Below are 22463 nucleotides of genomic sequence, written 5' to 3' on the forward strand. Positions count from 1 at the left end.
CTGAACCATGCTGAATATTATAAAGTTGGAACAGCATGCCTAGCTTAAAGGCTGTATGAGGAGTACCATGCAGACATTTAGGCAGAAAGAAAATAAGGATAACAAGAATAAATATAACTCCAAGCAGCAATTCCCAGAGTCCCAGCAGCATAACAACAGTTGCTAAGCACAGAGACTCTGTGAAGACTGAAACAGGCTTTACATACAGAAGTGAGACAAATTAAAGGAAAAACCAGCATAAAGTGTTTTAGTAAGGCGTTGGACTGCCACATGATGCCAGAACAGCTTTGACGCACCTTGGCATAGATTCTGCAAGTCTCTGGAACTCTACTGAAGGGATTGGAACACCACTCTTCCAAAAGATATTCCCTCATTTGGTGTTTTGATGGTGGTGGTGAAGAGCACTGTCTAACATGTCTAAAACCATTCAGTGACCCTTCATGCCCTGTGGGTGGGGGCATTGTCATCCTGGAAGAGACCACTCCCATCAGGATAGAAACGTTTCATAGGATAAAGCTGATCACTCAGAATAACTTTGTATTGATTTGCAGTGACCCTTCCCTCTAAGGCAGCGTTTCCCAACCTTGGGGTCTCCTGATATGCAAATGTTGTCGCAAGAAAATAGTTTAAAATGAAAACATATTGTTTTTATTATATAAAGTTTTGTTTTACAAATATTAACCTAATTTAAATAAAGTTTGTGTTTAAAATGTTTAATTTAAAGTAGAAAACATAAAAGTGTGTTAAAAAATAAATTGCTTGAATTACCGGTATGCTGCATGAACTTTGAACTTCACGTACTTTGACGCAAACTGTCATTCAGGCCATTAGCCGCGTTTCCACCGCAGGAACTATACCCCGGAACTAGGAACCTTTTGAGGAACTCAGTGCGTTTCCACCGCAGGAACTAGGGTCTAAATTTAGTTCTGGGGGCTTTGTTTTACCCCCCAAAAGGTTCCTGCTCGGGGGGTAGTACTTTCCGAAAGTACAGGAACCTTTTGGGTGGAGCTTGCAGCGCTGAACATTTCTGATTGGTCGAGTACTCGTAGAATTTTTTTGTGTCTATTTTCAGGCGCCATGTTTGAAAATATGCAGGCGCAAACCGACTTATTTTCATAATAACTTCAAATCAAACTTGTATGTTATGCGGTGCAGTAGCCTACTTTTGGTTATAGCCTGCCAACCTCTTGGAATTATAACGTGTGCTCTTCTGGTCTTTTCTTGCTTTAGTATTCGTTTTATAAAATGCTAAGCATTCGTGCTGGGACAGCATATTACGTACTAAAACATTCAAACGGATTAATTCGGTTGCTGAATATTTTCTTCCGGATTTTCTTAGCCCGTTGTAATTGACTCAACGTTTGATACAGTTATGTGAGGTATGCGGTAGTTCTGCGTAATTCACAAAGCAAACTGGAAATCACCTTCCGCACTTTTTGTCAGGGTAAAATAACAGGTTAATTCTAGTAATCGTACCTTTAGCTTTTTCAGACTGCCGTAATTTTACTCTGCCATTCTTCAATTCCACAAAAAGACCAGGAAGACTGTGGACTAATTTATGGTGCATGGTTCGCATCTGGAGGGCACACTTCGCTGCTCGGCTAGCAGTAACTTCGAAGGAAAACAAACGGTGGCTGTACCACTACTAATTGAAATTTTCACGCAAGTCCTAGTTTTCGTTCTATTCTTGTCATTTTGCGATTAGCCTATATGGAATTGACGATGAGAAAGTAATCAAACAGCAAATTGTTTACAACGTGTGCATGTTTTCTGCTGTTGTTGCCATTTAGCCTATATTGGAAATGTGAATGCATTCTGTCGCTTCGGATGTCAAGACATGAAATCGAATGTTCGCATAAAAACATAATGAATGTGTTTGAGAGGATATATAAAACAGTTACAATCTGACTATTGGCCTGTTATATCCCATTTGTTGCATAACGGTCCAAGTTCAACTACCAACGACAGTTTTGCTTGACAGCGGTAAAATATGCCCAAACGGCTGCAGAAGAATATTTCAATTCCATGTGATTAAATCGATAAAAATCAATAAATACAAAAGTAACCATATATAGTCATTGTTGGTAACCCGTTGTATATAAGTGGAATAAACCCCTCCGGGCTGTCCCGGTTATTAGAAAATAATGTAGGCTACTTCGGTGGTAGTATAGGGTTACAGAAGAAATCATATGACAGATGGACCGACGACAAGGCCGCTTTTTCATACGTCAGTGGGCTAATTTGCTTAATCTTCGCGGGACTTTAGACCCCGGTGGAAACGCAGACAACCATTGGCTGAAGGAACCTTTTAGTTCCTGGTAAAGTAGTTCCTGGGACTGAAAGTTCCGGGTAATTTTGGTGGAAACGCGGCTATAGTGAGCAGTCCTGTGACTTAGCAAGTTAACAAAATGGACTGATTTCTTAATCAAGCTCCCCCATCCACATCATCAAACGAACCTGATACTGAACATACAGCTGAGGCCAAAGGTTTACATACACCTAGGGTAAAGATATTCAAACTCAGTTTTTCACAACTCCACACATTTCATGTTACCATACATTTCTTTTAGCAAGTCAATTAGGGCTTCTACTTTGTTCACATCAGAGGTAATTTTAAAACAATTTAATAGGGCCAAATTTATTTCAGCTTTAATTCACTATATCAGAATTCCAGTGGGTCAAAAGTTTACATACACCAAGTTGACTGTCTCTTTGAACTGATTCAAAGAGACAGTCAACTTGAAATTGATTAAATTACTTTTTAGAAGCTTCTGATTGGCAAATTGTCATAATTAGGAGTTCATTGAGAGTTAATTGACACCTATGGTTGTATTTAAGGGCTTACCTTTAGAGCCACTGATACCATGGGAAAATCCAAGCAACTCAGCCAAGACCTCAGAAAAAAAACTGTGGATCTCCACAAGTCTGGTTCCTCCTTAGGAGCAATTTCCAAATAACTGAAGGTACAATGAGCTTCTTTACAAACAATTGTTTGTAAATGTAAAAATCTTGGGACCACACAAACACTGCATCATTCCGGAAGGAGGCACAAATTAATATTCAGGGCTGAATGAACTTTGGTCTGAAAGGTTCAACTGAACACCAAGACAAAAACAAAGGAGCTGGTGAAGGAGTTGGAGGCAACAGGTACCAAGGTATCTACATCCACCATAAGGAGAATCCCACATCACCATGGCCTGAAAGGCTGTCACGCAAGGAAGAAGCCCCTACTTTAAGACCGGCATACAAAATCCAGAATTAAGTTTGCAGGTGATCACCAGGACGAAGACATAGCTTTTTGGAGGATTGTTCTCTGGTCAGATGAAACAAAAATTGAACTGTTTGGCCATAATGATCAGTGCTATGTATGGAGGAAAAAGGGTGAGGCTTTTAATCGAAAGAACACCATCCCAACTGTGAAGCATGGGGGTGGCAGCATCGTGTTGTGGGGGTGTTTTGCTGGAAAAGGTACTAGTGCGCTTCAGAAAATAGATGGCATCATGAGGAAGGAGGATTATCTAGAAATACTGAAGCAACACCTCAAGAAAGGTAGAAAGTTAAAATCTGGTCACAACTGGGTCTTTCTACAGGACAATGATCCTAAGCATACCTCCAAAGTTGTAACAAAATGGCTTAAAGAAAACAAATTGAAAGTATTGGAGTGGCCATCACAAAGCCCTGACCTGAATCCCATAGAAAATTTGTGGACTGAACTGAAGCATGTTCGAGCAAGGAGGCCTGACTGAGTTACACCAGTTCTGTCAGGAGGAATGGGCAAAAATTCCGGCAAAGTATTGTGAGATGCTTGTGAAAGGCTACCACAAGCATTTGATTCAAGTTAAGCAATTAAAAGGCAATGCTAGCAAATTCTAACAAAGTGTTTTGACCCACTGAAAATCTGATATAGTACATTTTTGAATCCAAAATAGGCCATTTGCGTGATTGTGTAGATCCCATGAGTTCTTGAAACTGGGGGGGGGGGGTCTGGGTCTGTGAGGATAGAGCATAGACTGTATAAAAATTATGGACAAAGCTACTGTGACACCAAAACCATAGAGTTCATGGTCCCAACCATAGACCGGCCCGAACACTGTGTGATTGACAGTCTGGAGCACAAAAGCCATTGACCCATCATCTAAATTAATTTCTGAATGAACTCGAGGTAAGCTGGCTGTCTACTGTTATATTTTATAATTTATTATCAAATGTTTACAGAGCTTAATTTTCATCCGTGACTGTACTGTGTTATTTCATTGCATTATATGTGTGAAATTAATAATGTAATTATGTTATCTTCAATTTATGTTTCTCAGCTAAAGATCAGCAAATATGCTTAGCTAGCATACCAACTTGCCAGAGCTAGGTAGGCTAGCTATGGTTAGCTCACGCATTATCAATAAATGTCCCGTAGAACTGCTGTTAACCTAGCAAGTTTTCACCGAAGGTTTTCGCCACAATCAGTAATGAACCAATAACTGTTACACCACCGCCGTTTGCAGTGTTCACTCGCTGGGTGATGCTAGCTAACCTTTCGCAAGTCACGTTGAACAAGTAGAAATTATCGCCATCAGCGGTGATTAACAAATCTACCAAGTATTTTAATAATGGATTTGCAGCGTGAATTTCGAATTATTTGTATTTTCTTTTAGGCCATTAAAAGCAATGAAGAAGAACCAATGTCCTAATTGTCAAATTGTCTGTACCCACTGTTTACAGCAAAGTGCTAGTTTAAAAAAAAAGTGAAATAAAACCACTGGGTGCCCTAGTGACGGATGCTGAGATGAAAAATGAGCAGGCAGAAAACTTTTCCCTTAAACTGATTAACATTATTTTTGGTGTCAACTTGTTTTTAATTATTGTGCTTGATTAGAAATGACAAATTGGGTGCCCCAGTGACGGATGCTGAGATGAAAAATGAACAGGCAGAAAACTTTTCCCTTAAACTGATTAACATTATTTTTGGTGTCAACTTGTTTTTAATTATTGTGCTTGATTAGAAATGACAAATTACTAAATATGATAGAGACAGTTCTCCTCAATTAGTTTAGATGAGAAAAACATTGTATTTGCATCGCAAAATTGTGCACATTTCAGTTGACATTAACATATTAAAAACTGGATAAACATACACACTCCGAAAATGTTTATGGCAAAGATCTGGAATACACAGATTTTGTCATTTGAACGAGCACAGGTTAGATGATTATCTTAAACCGCGTTTCCACCGCAGGAACTATACCCCGGAACTAGGAACCTTTTGAGGAACTCAGTGCGTTTCCACCGCAGGAACTAGGGTCTAAATTTAGTTCCTGGGGCTTTATTTTACCCCCCAAAAGGTTCCTGCTCGGGGGGTAGTACTTTCCGAAAGTACAGGAACCTTTTGGGTGGAGCTTGCAGCGCTGAACATTTCTGATTGGTCGAGTACTCGCAGCATTTTTTTGTGTTTTTTGTTTTCAGGCGCCATGTTTAAAAATAAGCAGGCGCAAACCAATTTATTTTCATAATAACTTCAAATCAAACTTGTATGTTATGCGGCGCAGTAGCCTACTTTTGGTTATAGCCTGCCAACGTCTTGGAATTATAACGTGTGCTCTTCTGCTCTTTTCTTGCTTTAGTAGGCTATTCGTTTTATAAAATGCTAAGCATTCGTGCTGGGACAGCATATTACGTACTAAAACATTCAAACGGATTAATTCGGTTGCTGAATATTTTCTTCCGGATTTTCTTTGTTAGCCCGTTGTAATTGACTCAAAACGTTTGATACAGTTACGTGAGGTATGCGGTAGTTCTGCGTAATTAACATTGGTGATACAGTAAAAGCAAACTGGAAATCACCTTCCGCACTTTTTGTCAGGGTAAAATAAAAGGTTCATTCTAGTAACCGTCCCTTTAGCTTTTTCAGACTGCCGTAATTTCACTCCATTTTACTGCCATTCTTCAATTCCACGAAAAGACCAGGAAGACTATGGACTAATTTATGGTGCATGGTTCGCATCTGGAGGGCACACTTCGCTGCCCGGCTAGCTGTAACTTCGAAGGAAAGCAAACGGTGGCTGTACCACTACTAATTTACATTTTCACGCAAGTCCGAGTTTTCGTTCTATTCTTGTCATTTTGCGATTAGCCTATATGGAATTGACGACGAGAAAGTAATCAAACAGCAAATTGTTTACAACGTGTGCATGTTTTCTGCTGTTGTTGCCAGTTATACATATAAATGTGAATGCATTCTGTCGCTTCGGATGTCAAGACATGAAAGCGAATGTTCGCATAAAAACATAATGAATGTGTTTGAGAGGATATATGAAAATCAATAAATACAAAAGTAACCATATATAGTCATTGTTGGTAACCCGTTGTATATAAGTGGAATAAACCCCTCCGGGCTGTCCTGGTTATTAGAAAATAATGTAGGCTACTTCGGTGGTAGTATGGGGTTACAGAAGAAATCATATGACAGATGGACCGACGACAACGTCGCTTTTTCATACGTCAGTGGGCTAATTTGCCTAATCTTCGCGGTACTTTAGACCCCGGTGGAAACGCAGACAACCATTGGCTGAAGGAACCTTTTAGTTCCTGGTAAAGTAGTTCCTGGGACTGAAAGTTCCGGGTAATTTTGGTGGAAACGCGGCTTTATTTGATCTTCATAGCATGACTGTGTTTATCTACAATTGAATTATTCAGATCGTGGGCAGACTTGTTAATCAAGGAAAATGATTGAAAGTCAAGACTAATGATCAAGTTTTCTGCCTCCTCGATTTTCAGCTCAGCAGCCAGCACTGTGCCTTAAGTTAAACATGTCAGTACTAGTCAGTTAAATGATGTGTGTAAAGCCGCGTTTCCACCGCAGGAACTTTACCCCGGAACTAGGAACCTTTTGAGGAACTCGGTGCGTTTCCACCGCAGGAACTAGGGTCTAAATTTAGTTCCGGGGGCTTTATTTTACCCCCCAAAAAGTTCCTGCTCAGGGGGTAGTACTTTCCGAAAGTACAGGAACCTTTTGGGTGGAGCTTGCAGCGCTGAACATTTCTGATTGGTCGAGTACTCGCAGCATTTTTTTGTGTATATTTTCAGCGGCCATGTTTAAAAATATTCAGCCGCAAACCGATTTATTTTCATAATAACTTCAAATCAAACTTGTATGTTATGCGGCGCAGTAGCCTAGTTTTGGTTATAGCCTGCCAACGTCTTGGAATTATAACGTGTGCTCTTCTGTTCTTTTCTTGCTTTAGTATTCGTTTTATAATTTTTTTTTTAATAAAAAGCATTTGTGCTGGGACAGCATATTACGTACCAAAACATTCAAACGGATTAATTCGGTTGCTGAATATTTTCTTCCGGATTTTCTTTGTTAGCCCGTTGTAATTGACTCTAAACGTTTGATACAGTTATGTGAGGTATGCGGTAGTTCTGCGGCTAGCAGTAACTTCGAAGGAAAGCAAACGGTGGCTGTACCACTGCTAATTTTAATTTTCACGCAAGTCCGAGTTTTCGTTCTATTCTTGTCATTTTGCGATTAGCCTATATGGAATTGACGATGAGAAAGTAATCAAACAGCAAATTGTTTACAACGTGTGCATGTTTTCTGCTGTTGTTGCCAGTTATATTGGAAATGTGAGTGCATTCTGTCACCTCGGATGTCAAGACATGAAAGTGAATGTTAACAACATAACATAAGCTGTGTTTTCCATTTGATTTGTCAGTTGTTGTGCATATTGTGTTTTTGTTTTGTTTGATGAACTTTATTGTATAGTGGATGCAATGCACTTTAATACAATTTTGGACCCGGCTCTGCACTCTCTTGACTGCTTTTTTTTTTTTCAAGTGCCCTGAACTGATGTCCCCCTTGCATGACTTTTGTAGCAGTAAGATTACATTAATTCTAGGGTGAGTTTTTCCTTATATCCTCCTGCTAAAATCGACTGTAAATCCACATTTTAAAGCTGATATTTTAAAAAATTTCTTCCCAGGGGGGCATGCCCCCGGACCCCCCTAGGGGTTCGCATCTTTCTCACCTTTTTCACCCCTGATCAGTTTGCACCCCTCATTAGATGTTGAGTTCAAATTAATGATCAGTGCTGACACATTATGCTTTACTGGACTCTTATTGTACCAATTGTATACTAAAATTTAAAACCTAAAATTGAGGTCCTGAACCGAAAAAGGTTGGGAACACCTGCTCTAAGGGGACAAATGGACCCAGACCAAGCCAGGAATCCCCCCCCCCCAGCATAACAGAGACACTGGATCCCCTCACTCTAGGGGTCAAGCATTCAGGCCTGTACTGTTCTCTTGGTGTACGCCACACAAGCATTCGCCCACTTCTTGAGAATATGGTGAAGAATGACTCATCACTTCTTTCTACAGCTCTCTAGACCAGTACCTATTGTTTTTGCACCACTGAACTGTCAAATATGCATTTGTTTTTGTAATGAGGGGTTTATGCAACATTTACACAACCCTACTATAATATGTCAACAGACTGTTCTTGTTGACATGTTCTGCATTGACTTTCTCAGTCACATGAGGAAGAGTTGCCCTTCTGTTTTTCCTTGTCACATTAATACACAAGCATCACGGTCATCCAATGTGTACTTTCAACCACAATTTCTGACCCTATTTATTGATGTCCCGTAGATCTAAATGCAGGTGTCACTTTAGTCACTGTTCCTATTGAAACACTGGCCAGTTGAGCAGTCTTTGTGACTAAAGCTCCTGCCATCCATGCGCCAATAATGAACACTCTTTCAAAGTCACTTCAATCTTTTCCTTTTGTCATCTTGATCCAAAATCTAGGTCAACTGGACCTGCTCAGCATTTGTATACATGCCACAGAGCATGATAGGATATAATTGCTTACTTGTATCTTGCAATACACCTGTATGGAAGCATCTCCATTCATTATGTTCCTCTACTCCACTCAGGTTTTTCCCTTTCATTTGTCACCCATCTGTATATATGTTCCAACTGAAATGTTGGACCATGCCATCAACTTAGGAACATCTCTGACACAAATGTGATTTTTAATGAATTTTTGAATATTTGTTTACATTTGGATATATATATATAGCCCCACACTGTTGTCGGATTAGGATAAAACTTTAAGGCTAGAGTTTCGATCTGCCAATATGTGTGCCAAGCTTCATAACTTTATGTCAAACTGAATTTTGGAATTAATAACACTTATGTGAAAAGCCACACTGCAATTTCATTGTCTCATAATTTGCCATGTTTTGCGAGAACTGCTTGAAAATTGATACCTGTACAAAGCTATGTGATACCAAAATACCAAGTTTCATGCAAACCAGACAACTTTTGTAGGAGGAGAAGCATTTTAAGTGTTTTTTAAAATGAAAAGTGTGTTCCTCAGAGGGGACCTATACACCAAATTTTGTGACTCTAGGGCAAATGAGGCATGGGGGCTTGGTTCCTGAAAGTCAAACTTTTGTTACCTTCACTACAGCGCCACCAGGTGTTCAATGGGGGCCATATTTTAATGGATCCAAGAGTTCAGCCATCCAAACAAGCCTACCAAGTTTGTGATTCTGTGAGGTGGTGGCACCTCTCTCTCTAATTTCTGCGGGTTAATTGATCCTGACGAGGGGCAGGTGTATGAGTACTATGGTGAGGTGATAGCACCTCACAGGTATTTGTCTGAGCTAATTGTCCCTGATGAGGGCCAGGTGTAGGAGGCCTATATGTAGCCCCTGATTTCTGGGGTTCAGCGCAGACTCATTGTTTGTCAGACTCTTAGTGTGTAGGGGTGTGAGAATCGGCAGAAGTTACCGTGTTGATCCTATCTGCCTGATTTGATCACCAGTTAGTTTCTTCTCGAGTTGGTTATCTCTCTGCGCTGTGGAGGACATTTTGCCCTCGTCTCTTTAGTTTTCTTTTTGTTTTCTACCCGCCGGGCTGCGAATATCCTTTTTCTTTTGTAAGTGACCCCACTCGGTTTTTCTAGTGGGGGTTTTCTTTTTGGGGCAGCTACGCTGCGGTGGTGTTTAATTTCTTTTAGTTTTCTGAGCCCGCTGACAGAAGTTTCAGTGAGTGGAGAGAGCGATTACTTCGCTCTTTATTATTTGGTTTTTCCCCTTCCCTTTCTATCGCTCAGCGATTTGGTGGTTATCCCTCAGGGTTAACTTTTAGATCCCCTCGGTCCGCAATTGCGTCCCACCCTCCTCAACCGTGACAGATTCTGGACCATTCCAGCCTGTACAGCCATTTTGTGTTGCTGGTATAGAATTGCTTACTGTTTGTTACCATCCCCAATGTTTGACATAGTCTCTTTGTTCACATCACTCAGTGTCTATTATGGCTCAATGTATGTCAATAGCATGCCAGTGTTTGGTGTGATTCTTTGCAAGCTTTTTGTCTGAACTGTGTGTTGAGAAAGTATTTGTAACAGTATTTGTTTTGTGCAACTGGTATTGCCTTACCATGTGTTCATTTCATTGTGAGATGTTTTTTTTTAGCATGTGATGTGTTTCAGTCTGTTTTGCTTTAGTGTCTTTTCCCGTCCCCTTTCTTTTTCCCGTATTTTTTTCTGTCTTTCTGTTAGCACTTTTCTTTTTTCTGCTCTTTCTGTTCTCATTTTACTTCCTTTTCTCTTTCTCTGCCCCAGGTCTGTTGTTGAAGCTGCAGCAGCGTACCCCACGCCGAAGAGGCCAGCAGCCCAAGCTGCTAAATAGCCCTGAGGACAGCCTGTACTACAACCAGCTAAATGTGAGTTCAAAGTGGCCAGAAAGCTCTTTGTCTGACTTTGTTTCCAGATGATAATACAATTAAATCTACCTGTGCCAGGCCCTGCAGCCCCACCCCCATGCTTCTCTGCCTCTTGTCTTGAGCATGTGCTTATGCTCTTTATCTATGGCTTTCATGTCAGGATGTCTGCCTTCACGGTGAATAATTGATGTGGTTTATCAAAGCTGAGCAAGATGCCTGCTTCATCAGGCTCACTCCAGCCCTTTGATCAAAAAAATTATGCTGTGACTTCTGATATTATCAGCATCTGCTTGCATTCAACACAAAATCACTTTGAATTAAAAATTAATGACTCTCTGCTCATCTCTTGACTGTGTGCTCTTGGCCCTTTCCACAGAGAACTTTGGATTACCAGGGGAGCAAAAGAAAGCCGAGAAAACTTGGGTAAATAGCTGCTTTCCTACTTTCAGCAAGTATAAACAGAGCAGGCCCTTTGTGGCATAACTCCAGAATTTGAAAAACAAGCAGGTTTTTTCATGAGACAGGGTATAACTACTCCTATATTCATTATTACATAAGGAAACCTTAGAAAAGCATGTGCATGCAAAGTACTCCTGTCTTAACCCCAATTCCTATTTGAAAATTTGTCTTGTTCAGTCTGTTTGGTCAATAAAGAAAGTGGCAACAAAAATGTATATGTATTGTTTCCTGCTGTACACCATCATCGCTTTGAATTAAGGAATTAACGTTTACACATTCAGTAGAAATTCTGTTGCTCTTTCTCCCACACTTTTTCTTTCATTCATCACAGCCAAATCAAAGTGCTGGATGGAGAGGATGAGTACTACAAATTACTGTCAGCTGAGGAAGACAGCTCGACTGGTCCCTCTCCCACCTTTTCAAGAGGGCCAGTCCTCGCTCAGAGCTGAGCTCCTGTTAGTGTGGTAAGGGTTTGGGAACAACAATCATGGTGACATAAAGAGAAATGCAGTATATTATGAATACTGAGCTTCTCGAGAGCCTTTCCTTATGGCCTTGATAACCTCCAGCAATCAGTTCGGCATTTTTAGTTCATGAAGGCTGTTAATCTTCAATCATTCAGGTTTGTCTCTAAGTATATCAGTCAGTTTTTATTGTTTTAAAAAAAAAAATGTTTTCTTGTTTTTGCCTTGTACATTAGCCGTGGGATTGTGAGTGATATTATTAATTTCATCTAGAAAACCATCACCTTTGCTGAATGTGCAAGTGATCTGTATTCTTTCATACAGTTTTTGTAGTTGTTTGGACCAAGCAAAATCCTTTAAGTGTTTTTTGTAGGGTAGTGTTGCTGATTTGAAAGTAACAGCAGTATTATCCAAGTAATATCAAGTATAATTACATTTTCTGTGAACAACACAGCTGTTTTTAGAATCAACAGCTCACAGTGCACTACATCTTCACCCCCACAACTCAATCAGTGGGTTTATATGATCTTTGGAAAAGTTTTTTTTATTGTCTTAGTCCGGCTAAACCTGGACTTTTAAAAATCATGTAAACATTGTAATCCGACTGAAATCATACGAAGTCGATTTTTTCAGAGTCTGACTAACATAACTAGATTATGCGGTTGGGGGTCGATTTACTATGGTATGTATACGCTTCAATAGACCCAAAATTGGCCTAGGCGTTCTGCGCATGTTCCGTAATTTACATTACATTACATTACAGGCATTTGGCAGACGCTCTTATCCAGAGCGACGTACAACAAAGTGTATAACCATAACCAGGAACAAGTATGATGAAACCCCTAGAGAGAAGTACCGGTCCAAGTGCAGGGAACAACCGCATAGTTCAACTTGGACCCTGAAGGTTAAACTGATTAACACTAACAACGAGAACGGCAACAACGCAATCTATGGAAAAAATACAAGCAGTAGTTAAGACAGTTAATGCACCTAAGTCACCTACGAAACAGCTGCCTAGTTACAACCCTAAGCTTACAGTCATTTACAGGGGGGTAGGGAGGGATGGGGAGAGGTGCAGCCTGAAGAGGTGAGTCTTCAGTCGTCGTTTGAAATGGGTCAGTGTCTCAGCTGTTCTGACCTCCACAGGGAGGTCATTCCACCATCGTGGGGCCAGAACAGACAGGAGACGTGTTCTGGAAGTGCAGGTGCGAAGAGGGGGAGGTGCTAGGCATCCTGAAGTAGCAGAACGGAGGGATCTGGCTGGCATGTAGGGTTTGAATATCTTGTGGAGGTATGCTGGGGCTGATCCCTTGACTGCCTGGTATGCTAGGACCAATGTTTTAAATTTGATGCGAGCTATAACAGGCAGCCAGTGGAGGGTAGTGAGCAGGGGAGTGACGTGGGAGTGTCTGGGGAGGTTGAAGACCAGACGAGCCGCAGCATTCTGAATGAGTTGCAGGGGTCTGGTGGCAGATGCCGGTAGTCCAGCCAGAATAGAGTTGCAGTAGTCCAGGCGGGATAGAACCATTGCTTGTACCAGGAGCTGGGTTGAGTAGGTGGTGAGAAAGGGGCGGATTCTGTGGAGGAAAAATCTGCATGCCCGGCTTACTGCTGCGATGTTCTTGGAGAGGGACAGCCTGTTGTCCATCACCACTCCGAGATTCTTGGCACAGGGTGATGATGTCACTAAGGTGTCCCCTAGGGAAATGGAAAAGTCGAGGAGGGGAGAGGATAGAGCATGTCAGACATCCATGGACTGGGAGGGGATGAACGTGCTGGCCTAGAGACGAAGGGGCATAGGGAGTCGAGTGCTGAGGAGAGAGATGAAGTTAGGGTGGAGGATGCAGAGTTAGTGGGGAGCTTGGAAAATGATTGAAGAGGGGGGAGGGAAGCAGTCACTCTGGGAGCAAGAGAAGAGGGTGATAGGGAGCGGAGGTTACGGCGGACAGTGAGAGTGGGGATGGGAGGAGGAGAGGGAGGATGTGGAGAGAGGGGGAGGGAGAAGGAGATGAAGTGATGGTCAGACGTATGCAGGGGGGTAACCGTAAGATTGGAGCTGGGGCAGGTCCTCAGGAAGATCAGGTCTAGGAGGTTGCCTGCCTTGTGGGTTGGTGGAGAGTGTTGTAGGGAGAGGTCGAAGGAGTGGAGTAGTGGTAGGAAGGCAGCAGACTGGGAGGCCTCTAGGTGGATGTTAAAATCTCCCAGGAGGATCAGCGGGGTGCCGTCCTCAGGGAAGGAGCTGAGCAGGGTGTCTAGCTCATCCAGGAAGCTTCCCAGGGGCCTCGGGGGACGATAAATAACAATAATATAGAGGTTAGCAGGGTAGGTGATAGAGACAGGATGGAATTCAAAAGTGGATATGGACAGGTCAGGGAGGGGGAGATCAGAGAATTTCCAGGTGGGGGAGATCAGTAGACCAGTACCACCACCACGGCCAGATCGCCGGGGGGTGTGGGAGAAGGAGTAGGAGGACGGAAGGGGAACGGGAGTGGCAGAGTTGTTTGGTGTGATCCAGGTCTCTGTGAGGGCAAGGAACTGCAGGGATAGGAGGGAGGCATAGGCGGAGATGAAGTCTGCCTTGCGAGTAGCAGACTGGCAGTTCCATAGCCCCCCTGTGACCGTGAAGTTCTCACAGGGGGTCAGCGGGGGGTAGCAGAGGTTAGAGGGGTTCCGTTGTCGAGGGGGGCCACGTCGCTGGAAGCGCCTTCTGAGGGGGAGAGCACAGACTGGAATGGGGAGCTGGCTCATAAACTAGGAGGGAGAGACGCTAGCATCGCTCCGAGTGTACCTAATTAGCAACTGAAAACCTTCAAATAACGCGCTGATTACACAGGTTCACAGTCTGTAATAGTGCAATAATCACAATCTATCAATTCTAAGAATCAAAGTGGTAGATAGAAGCCTAACACAACCTAAAAACAAAGAAACCTAACACAACTTAAAAACAAAGAAACCTAACACAACCTAAAAACAAAGAACAGTTACCACACAGGGAAAAGTTTAAAATCTCACGCGGTATGTAATTAGCAAATGAACGCAGATACTTATCCAACTCTAGCAGGACGGATTTCGGCAGTTCTACGCACCTGGACGAATTATACACAACACTTACATAGCAACTATACGCTCACGGTAGCCAAGGGGAATCGATAACGTTTCAGAAAATATATAAATTTAAAAGATTTAATTCAATCTTCTACTAGGACTTTTGCCATTTATTGAGGGTGTGACAGAGAATTTCGGTGCCGCTGACTATAATCCAGTGTTTTTCACATTTACCGTTCGATTGAGCAAGTACCATTCAAAGTACATTTTTATGGGTTAGTGCTGTCCGATTGTGCTAGCTACTTCACATTAACCTTGTACTGCGATCAATGAAGGCTAACAGCACAGTACCACTTAATTATTGTCAATTCTATCACCACTGTAATGAACTAAAAAAAAGGTAACAAATGACCTTTTCTGTGAGAAATGCATTGTCGAACTCACGCGCATACACTGCTGGTCGACATTCTAAAGCTCCGTTTTGCCCTCCCTAGCGTCATGGCGAAAAAAAACACATTTCTGGACAGACGAGGAGACCAACTTTATGCTTTCGCAACTAAAGGAGTTAAATGTCCTAAAATACATGGACGGAAGAAAAACGCAGAATGGCGAACTATTCAAAAAAGTTGCGACACAATTGGAGGAAGCAGGATTATTAAGAACCCTTCGTCAGACACACCTCGATCAATAAATCGATTCTTTCCGAGTCATGTATATTTGGACAACGACAATAATCTAATTAAATCTCATCTTTGGCCAAATCGAGCTATTAATATAGATCGATTTCAACTGTGCATGTAAACTCACTGACTGACAGCAGATCCTGCAGTGTAATGGTTGTTCTTTGTCTTTCATCATTCTTTACACTTGTTTTTGATCAGATTAACATACAGAAACTGTGACATATGAGAGAAAACAGTTTTTTAGTAAAATACTGTCAAAAAGACATGCTACAACAATACACATGATATTAGCATGCAGTGGGGGGGGGGGCATTCATATCTTCCAGAAGGATTCAAATTGTAATTTATAAGCATTCCTACAGAATATAACAACAGTAAATTGAGCTTGTTTGATTGTGCTGGTCATCTCCTAAATGAGAAACCAAAATCTGGGGAGAAGGCGGCTGATATCTTTCTGCAATTAAAAAAAAGAATGAAAAATCAGAATTTAAGTAGTCGGGCTAAAAAAATGCTTGTATTGTTGTCACTCTGGATTTCAAAGCACTCCAAGTCATGACACTAAACTACATTATCCTAATGAGCTGCAGCTTTTTGTACTCTTTGAAGGTCTGTCACAAGGAAACAGAAGGCATGAAGGTGTCAGCGTTGACACTGAATACCCTCCGGGTGTACAGTAAAAGAATCCTTTTTTGATTGTGCCAAATGGCTGGACAGGTGTGAGCTTTCATCAGGGTCAGAGTCAGTCTTTCAATTCTGATGTTGTGCAGCATGACCAGAATTGTGTTATGCCAAGATGTGCTTGACATGTCCACTATTTGTTCCTTTTAAACTGTGTCCCCTCATACAACTCTTGGGAAATTCAATAATGTAAAATATTTTTTAAATAAAATGTTATGTATCAGAAATGTTATGTAAGCAGTAGTCTACTTCCACTCAGTTAATTGATTAATATATGCTATTTATTAAATGGGGAGTATCTCAGGAGTATCTATAGCAGTATCTCAGTGCTTGTAACATTTAATGTTATTGGCATTGAATGTGAGCGGAATCAAACCCCTGACTTCAGTAGCCATTTTCACACATGCAGCCTTACTCGGCAATTCATCCTTTAGGTGTCGTGTGAATGAAAGTCGGAAGCCCCTTTCACACATACATTGTAAACTGTAAATTCTCTGACAGTTTTCCGTGTTGGCTTAATGTGTTAACAGAAGCCGGAGTCAGTTTTCCATGCAAGTGTGTAGCCACACATCCTCCGACGAGATTGACTGGCATCATTCTTGCCTCCAACAATTGGTCGCTTGTGGGCATGTTTTCTGTTTGTAAAACAGTGTTTGTTAAATGTATATTGATTGTATATTTTGTAAATCCCCACTCAGCAATAATTATCTTAACAGAATTATGTGCAGTGGGGAAATAAAATGTGAAATTGGAGACAGTTTACATGTCAGATCTTTAATCTGATTGGTTATTGCCCCAGTTTCCCAGTCCTTCTGGTTGCTCTGCTGGCTGAATGTGGGAGGCTAGAAAAATACCAGGCGATCTCATCAGAGGATATGTGGCTTTATCCTAAAGATGAAGCCGCACATCCTCTGACGACAAGCAAACTTCTTTATTACACCATCTCCATTCGTTTTCAGTGAGATGCAATTTTTCACATCCACAAGGCATGTTGGGATAGCTGGCAACATGAGGCCAAGTACCCCTCGCTGCAGCCAGCGGGATGGGCTGGTGACGGATGTTGGGAGTCAGTGGGCCGGTGACGGAAGACGAGACATGGATCCCTATGACTGGCTGTCACACTGTCTGCTCGTGGCTTGCCATTTTCTTTGGCAACTACGTTTGAGGAAAGGCGACCATAAGGTTCAAGTTACATCAAATTTGTATTTTTTATTTATTGTATATAGTTTAACACGCATGCTGGCTAGCATGCCTTCAATGTAAAATCATTAACCGATGGTTGTTACAGCTGAAATGCGGAAGATTTAATCAGGGACACTATGCGTTTGGGGACATTTTTATTTTTAAGAGAGTGGAAATGTGTGGTAGTGATAAATATAGGTACCCTGGGTATTTCTTAAAAATTAAAAATTAAATTTACAAAACATTACGTAGTTTTGCTTGTACTCACCTCATTGTCAATTTTACACATTACAAAACATCCATGTGGTACAACAGAACAAAACAGCCAGGAGTGTCATTGCCTGGAATTACTACAATACACCTAAAACAAAACAAAAAAGCAGGTCCCTGCTTATCGTGATATATTAAGTTATGTAGTCAAGTAAGCAATAACTGCCCCAAGCCTGCTGCTGCTTTTTAAATATCTGTTTTTTCATGAACAATGAGGGAAATTCAAAGTAAATTCATCTTTTGCGTGAGTTGCTATTTCTTATGTTAACAAAGGCATTTATGACAGCTTACATTTAAGAAAATGTATGTAAAAAGCGTATGGCTTCATTTCTTGTTATAGTAAAGGAAACAAACCACATTTCACCACAATTAAACATACTTCTGCTAATTTTGTCTCCCTGAAGAAGGGCGTTTTACCCAAAACATTGATGCAAATAAAAGATATATAAAATTATTTTATGGTAGTGCGGCCCTTTTTTTACCACAATTAAATTATTGAGTATTGATGAAATTTCTACCTATCAAACAAACAACCTCTCAAAATCTGAGAGGGTCTGCATTCTGGGAAAGTTGCTAAGATATTTTGCTAGCTCAAGACCTGGTAAAATTTATGACTGTTCCGATGTGATGTATCTTGATCAAATTCATAACATTACTGGATCAAACACAAAACTCTGCTTTTTTCGCTATGATGTCCATGAAGGTACATTCTTACTACTGCCAAAATAATAAATGGAACACAGAGGTCTACATCAAGTAAATAATAGCCTATCTTAAATAACTATGCAACATACACTGTCACTGTCACACATGGCATTTAAATTAGTTATAAAATGTTGAAGTCTACTTAAATAACTTAGGATGTTATGGTTCCTTTTTTCTTCATTAGCTAGCTACTCAGCAAACATTAGTTAGCTGTTCTGGCTGGTAAGCCAGGGTTTTTAAAAAAATCATTACTTCAGGCAACAAATGCAGGCACCGTCAGTCATGTGTGAACGCCATCAACCCCTGTAAAATATCATGTATTATTCCTTGGTTGTTTGAACAAGAGAAGCCATTATATTGCTTGAACAGTTCTGTGTTCCATATGTGATAGCAGCTAGAAACTACAGTGATGGTAACTGTTTCAGCTGTTGGATGATCAAGTACTATTTTCAAAAATAGATACCTTAAAGGATTTGGATTCTTTAAGTTTTTTGTGTTTGAACATTAATATAGTTACAGAAGGAATATTTAAGTTTGGAATGGACTGCATTCCCAATGCTTTCATATTTCTGAGGTTACAAAGTACATAACCTACATACAGTTAAATGAAAAAGTAATGGTAGGGTGGTAAATTTTTTGTTGTTTTGGCTCTGTACACCTGTAGATTGGATTTGAAATAAAACAATGAATACCATGTTAAAGTGCAGGCTGTCCGCTTTGAGGGTATTTATATCCATATTGGGTTATCTGTGGTATGTAGTCTCTCCCATTTAGGTAGCGGCAATCTGGCAGTTGGCTGCTCACCTATTTCTTGGCCATCTGTGTGTTGTTGCAACATTAGTTCATGCACAAGAAAGCCAACAAAAGGTCTACAGTTGATTCTAGGTGTGAAATTTGCATTTAGAGTATTTTGCTGTTGTCTTTCAACATGAGGACCACTGCTTAGAAGAATAGTTTTAATTGTTAAAAAACACCCTTTTCAGCTGTCGAACAGATGAAGAACACTATCCAGGATGTAGACAGACATGTGTCAAAGACTACCATAAAGAGAAGAAAACACCAGAATAACCTCAGAGGTTTCACGCCAAGATGCAAACCACTGGTTAGAATTAGAAGGCCAGGTTAGAATTTTCTTAAAAGTACATTTGAAAACTGTTCAGAACAAAGTCTTATGGACAGATGAGACAGGTATTAACTTGTAGCAAAGTTATGGAAAGAGGAAAGTGTGGAGAAAGAAAAGAACTGTAGCTTTTTAGGGCTTAATTCTGATTCCAATTGAACATGCTTTCACTTGCAGAAGACAAGACTGAAGGCCTGTTTGTTTCTGCCCCAGAAACAAACAGGAACTGAAGGTGGCTACAGGTACAGTACAGGCCTGGCAGAGCATTACCAGGAAAGATACCCAGTGTCTGATGATATCTATGGGTTGCTAGTCTGGACGAACGCATGTACTTTCTGGGGCAAAAGGGAGGAGCCTCTGCCACTGGGAGCCAGCAGCAGCTTCCCTATTGATTAATCAAACTGTCTGTCTCTGTGCCGGTTGTGTGTCCCCCCCCCGACACTCCCTCTGTTCTGTGTGTGCTACAATCTAAATCCCGACTGAAACACACCAGTGAAACGGACAAAGCTATCGAGCTAACCCAAATTATCTGCTAAAAACAGAATTATGGACAAATTTGAAGAAGATTTTAATTCTGTTATATCACAGACTTGCCAAATACATGAAGTGAATTTGTTGAAGGACCTTCAGTGCCTATGTTTGGATACGCTGTTATCGAACAGAGATGTACTCGCTGGCTTGCCTACGGGATTTGGCAAAAGTTTAATTTTTCAAGTGTGGCCTATGGTATGCAGTTTTCTATCAAATACATACCCAGAAAAATGGCCAAAAGAAGCAATGGTTTTAATTTTGCTCGCTACAACCAATAATGGAGGAGCAAGTGGAATTGTTGAACCAAAAAGGAATTAAATAAATAAATTTATCACCGATAAAAACTGTTTGTTTCTTTTATTATCGAAACTTGAACCGCAGACTCTGCATATCTCGGTCATAAACTTTGATGGTGTGGTCGGTGCTCTGACGTTAACATTAGCCATTTTCCCCAAATAGTGGCGAACTGATGCGGGTCTGTGGAAAAGTTTACCTCAGGTAATGTTTTTCGGGTGCATGTTTCAGATTACGCCTGCCCAAAATCGTCACCACATTTGGAGCGCCACCCCTCTGCACTCTGATTGGTTATGCCTAGAACGTCAAGGTATCAGCCAGGCTCTGTTGAATGAAGTGAAAAAGAGACTGGCTTGCGAGGCTAATGGGTTGCAGACATCAGGCAGTCATTTAATGCTAAGGATTTGCCACCACGCACTAAATATGATGACTTTATTTCAGATTACTGTACACTAATTGTCCAATTATGTTTGTTCCCCTAAAAAGGGGGGACTATGTATAAAACGGGCAGTAATTCCTACACGCATCGCCCTATATGGATAAAGATACCCTCAAACTAAAGCTGACAGTCAGCACATTATTCACATATTCATTGTTTTATTTCAAATCCAATGTGTTGTAGTACAGAGCCAAAACAACAAAGATTGTGTCACTGTCCTAATACTTCAGCATTCAGCTGTATTTTAAGCATATATCATACACAGTTCAGTCTCTCTATTTCATTCAAAGTGCACTGATTAACCACTCTTTACAGTTGCAATACTTAAATATCTAGGAGTGATTCTTTGAATACAGGTTAAATTAATAATTGATTGAATGCTTTGCTTCAGAGTGAGGTGGAAGTGCCTACACAACCACAAAATAGTGTTGTCTCACAAGGGATTTCATTCTTGTCTGTGCCATTTGTACAGTGTTCTTACATGCCCATTAATATGCCACAATAATCACACAGAGCATGCGTATTGGAGTTAAGAGGTGATGCATTAGGGCATCTTCACTACTGTTCTCACTAAAAAGCCCAGTGTGTTCAGCTTTGAACATTCTTCAAAGATTGTCACAATTTTTTATCTTACAAATCATGTTCCTACTTATTCTACGTACATTTGCGGTGAAATTGAATTAAATTAATAACTATAATGTATGACTATTGTTTTGACATGAGTGTTGTTTGTTACTGATTGTAGGCTGCTCTTTTGGCCAGGACTCTGTAAAAGTGATTGTAAAAAATGAGGACATTCCTGGTTAAATAACAACAAAAGATTTGTTCGTGTGGCTTTAAAAATAACCCCCCCCCCCCCCCCCCCCCCCTCAGTTAACCAATGCAAGATATAACGTAACTACTGCAAGAGATAAATCCTCAAAATTTAAACTGTACATGGTCCAGTTGTAAACACAGCACTCTCATGAGGTTCCCTCTCAATATTAGCAGGCAGAGATGATATCACCCCCAACTCTTCCCATTAACATCAAACTCTTTACTGCAGCCCTGGGGTATCAACAACGGGTGATGTGGTAAACGATATGCAAATTTAGAAAAGAAAAAAAAAACTGTAGTACCAATCAACTCAACAACCCTGCTTTTTCCTACCAATCCTTAGAAGGGAAAAATAAAATTGTGCTTTTTCCATCTCGTCTTGTAAATGGAGGTGGGCAGGTTCTTACTATGGAGGAAGAATGCAGTTTTCCTCCACAGTTCACTTTCATGGAACACTTTCATTATACTTTTTAAAATATCCACAAGGCCCATTCTTTAATGCAAGCTTATTTGGATCTTGATTGATGAAATGTTGGAATGGCAATTTATATTACTGTAACTTTATTTTTAAATGAGCCACTCTAATATTGTAGCTGTAAAACTTAAATTAACCATAATCAGTTATAATCAGGATCTCATTGGTCTTTTTTGGAGTGTTCTTTAGTAACAGTTCTAAGACGTCCCCCTTTATCTAATTTTTGTAAAATTTCAATTTTTCTTTTGACTACAGAGAGCACAAGTGCATCGATGACACATAGGTAAAGTTTAATTTGGTTTTATTAATACAAAATATAAGACAAATGTTTAATGCAACTAAAACTGAAAGCCCCAAACTAAACTAAGCCAGCATGTACCACCTCTTCTCTTTCTCATGTGGATTACTGGCTGTCTTTTGCCTAAGTAAGCGTGTTTGTGGTCTATAGTGGCTTTGCAGTGCCCAAGTATCCTCTCCAGAGAAGCTCTTCTGACAGAGCCTCTCATAATTTGTGTCCTGCTCTTCAAAAGGCATAACAAAATACCCAGTTCCATATAATGTTGTTTAACTTTAGTGT

At 40.6% G+C, this 22463-nt stretch overlaps 1 protein-coding gene across 1 annotated transcript in view; it reads left to right on the forward strand.

The window, feature by feature from the left end:
- The window catches only part of myo3b (myosin IIIB), a 358080-nt gene that overhangs the window by 322151 nt on the left and 13466 nt on the right, over positions 1-22463 (forward strand). The window contains exons 25-27 of the mRNA XM_035410289.1: positions 10625-10725; positions 11102-11148; positions 11516-11648. Of these exons, the coding sequence (XP_035266180.1) occupies positions 10625-10725; positions 11102-11148; positions 11516-11633 (266 nt within the window). The 3' untranslated portion in view covers positions 11634-11648. The remainder of the gene's footprint in view (positions 1-10624; positions 10726-11101; positions 11149-11515; positions 11649-22463) is intronic.

This window comes from Anguilla anguilla, chromosome 3, assembly GCF_013347855.1.
Source record: "Anguilla anguilla isolate fAngAng1 chromosome 3, fAngAng1.pri, whole genome shotgun sequence".
NCBI classification, from domain to species: Eukaryota; Metazoa; Chordata; class Actinopteri; order Anguilliformes; family Anguillidae; genus Anguilla; species Anguilla anguilla.